Source organism: Phanerochaete carnosa (assembly GCF_000300595.1).
Source record: "Phanerochaete carnosa HHB-10118-sp unplaced genomic scaffold PHACAscaffold_746, whole genome shotgun sequence".
Lineage (NCBI taxonomy): Eukaryota > Fungi > Basidiomycota > Agaricomycetes > Polyporales > Phanerochaetaceae > Phanerochaete > Phanerochaete carnosa.
In genome coordinates, this window is record NW_006768373.1 from 1 (window position 1) to 2582 (window position 2582).

A 2582-nucleotide genomic window follows, 5' to 3' on the forward strand; every position below is an offset into this window, starting at 1 on the left:
CGGACAAATGGGGATACATCACATGACCCCTGATTATGTTGTAGTAATACGGACTAGATTACTCATGCTTACTGTACACGCTTACATACAGGTAGTACCATAGGTCCCTTAGCGGTATCAGGAGTCCTGACTCTCATGTATATATACTGGCCTTGTAGCACAGAATACGATAAGAGTTCAGTCGCACTTTAACAGGTTATGAGCCCCGGCCTCACGGCCACTCTACCCCCACTCAACTAGTCTCATTGCTGAAGAAGACCCCTCGGGAAACCTCGGTCCCCTTCACCCAGTTTAAACAAAGTTTATCCACGCAGTTTACGAGTAAGTCTCGTTGCGTGCTAGTGGCAGACGGAGCGCTCACGCGTTCATTCCTGCGTAATTTCTAGTGCCAAAGGATTTGCCCGCTCGTCCCCCTCACTCCGTTTTCCAGCGGTACAAACACTCCGCCGGCTACGCGCCTGCCTCCGGCAACGCCAACGACCCCGTCGAGACCGTCCCGTACGGTAAACGCCGCGGCAAAGAACTACGCCCGCCGACTCCAGCGCTCACTCTCCCGTTCCCTCCAAACTCACACGAGGGTAGGCGCCTACGTCGCGAACAGTTCCGCGAGCGCTACGCGACCGACAAGGCCGACTTCGAGCAGCGTCTAGCTGCACGCAAAATCCAACAGGCGCGCGAACGGATCCTCGCCGGTCCGTCAAAGCCGACACTAGAGCAGCGTCTCGCTGCCATCCCACCGGCGACACATACGCCGATCGCCCCGAAGCCGATACTCATCGACTTCGACAAGCACACTCCCGCCGACCTTGTCCGCATCTTCACACCGAAGTTCGACGGCACGCTCAAACACCTCGACGTCTTCGAGACTCTCGAGCTCGACGACCTCAACTCCGACCGAGTCCGCAATCTCCGCTGACTCATCGAGCAGCTCACGCGCATCAAGCGCTGCCTAGCGGACGTCTGCAACGTCGTCAAATACGAGGAGTGGCGCAAGTGGGAATTAGGGTGCAGGGAAATAGGGGATATCTCGTTCAAAGGGCTACGCAAGAACAAAGCCCGGATTGTACAAGCGCTCAGCGCAGTTTACGTGAACGGATATTTTGACGCGGTTAGGTTTTACGAGAACAAGTAGATACTTTGTATACATCGCTATTGTAACAATCAGAAAGAAGTTCTACTCGGAAACCTGACTACTGTGTGTTTATCCTAAGCGACCACAAGAGTCGTAGTTTAACTGGTTCCTTCGTCCAATCCCAACTCTATCCACCTCTCGGCTAAATCGGCTTAGCTGGGATAAGTGGTTCGCTCAACAGCGTTCACAATAACTACCTCTCAGGAGACAAATACGGTACCTGAAACCGTAGAGACGAAACAGGAAACCGTCGCAGAATTCAGACAGCGACTGAATATCCAAGAGAACGACACACCGTGGGAATTATTGACAGATTACGAGAAATCTCTCAAAGTGTTCTTTACCCCACAATACTTTAATTACGTAAACGATACACACGGTCCACCGACATACGACGCGTCAGCAGAGTTAATAAACGCTGACGAAGACATCATCCATATCTTCTTTCCAACAAGCTCTGATACATATTCAGAGTCATACGCTTGTTACCTCGACCAGGAAGACATTGCGGAAGATCTATACTATAGGCCAATCCAACAGCAATACGATCTCGCATTCTTGGAAAAAGATTGGGAATCACTTCGAGCGACACGAGCCGAATCATACGAGCTTGATCTCAGTGACTTCTTTTACGACGTCGGTTTAACTCCAAAAGAACGTGAAACACTCTACGCATACACTCGCCTCCTCTTTGTACACGATAATAATGTCATCCTCTTCTGACCCGACCAAGCTCGCCACATCCACCATCCCGCAATTCGACGGCACCAACTATAAAAAGTGGTCCGACGCGATCCGAGCCTTCCTGCGCTACCAGGGCGTCTGGTACTTGATCCAGGGATACGGCTCCACAGCGACCGTTCCTGTCCCTGGTCTTGCCAGACCAATAGCTGCAACAGGTACACCCACGGCTACGGAAATCCTAGCTCAAGCTGCATGGGATGAGAAAAATGACAAGGCGCTGGGCATCATCCAGCTCTACGTCGCGCAGAACCTTCGTCATCTCGTCGATGACAAGTTCTTGGCCCTGGACGCATGGACCGCGATCAAGGCCGGCTACGAGAAACCCGGAGCGGTAGGCGCATTCGTCGCCTTCCAGAAGTTGTTCAATGCACAGCTCTCTGACAGCTCCGCGCTCGGCCCGCAACTCGACGCGCTCACAGAGCAGTCCAACCAAGTCAACGCGGCGGGAATAGAAGTCAAACCTCAGCTTCTTGCCCTGCTCATGATCAACGCTCTCCCCAAGTCGTACCAGACCATCGCTGGTACAATTCTCACTACGCAGACTGATGTTACGCTGCTCACAGCGGCGCTCATCAAGCCCAAGATCGTCGAGGAGGAACAGCGCCGCGTCGCGAATCGCACACAGATTGCGCGCGTCTCGAAGGCGCCACTCCTCGACAAGAAATGTGAGAAGTGTGGTCGTAAGAATCACACGACGGAGCAGCAC

General features: G+C 53.0%; 2 protein-coding genes across 2 annotated transcripts; both read left to right on the top strand.

Moving 5' to 3' along the window:
* Positions 1 to 135: 135 nt before the first annotated feature.
* On the top strand, positions 136 to 1132 carry PHACADRAFT_202999 (uncharacterized protein; the record flags this gene model as incomplete). Its single annotated transcript, XM_007403095.1, has 4 exons — positions 136 to 175; positions 241 to 321; positions 387 to 898; positions 929 to 1132. 4 exons carry the CDS (start codon positions 136 to 138, stop codon positions 1130 to 1132), a joined length of 837 nt encoding a protein of 278 aa, XP_007403157.1.
* A 706-nt stretch (positions 1133 to 1838) lies between these two features.
* On the top strand, positions 1839 to 2582 carry PHACADRAFT_76354 (uncharacterized protein; the record flags this gene model as incomplete). The annotated part of the gene is made up of 2 exons (XM_007403096.1): positions 1839 to 2219; positions 2301 to 2582. Coding segments are annotated over 2 exons (663 nt in total), but the record flags the coding sequence as incomplete, so codon positions are not given.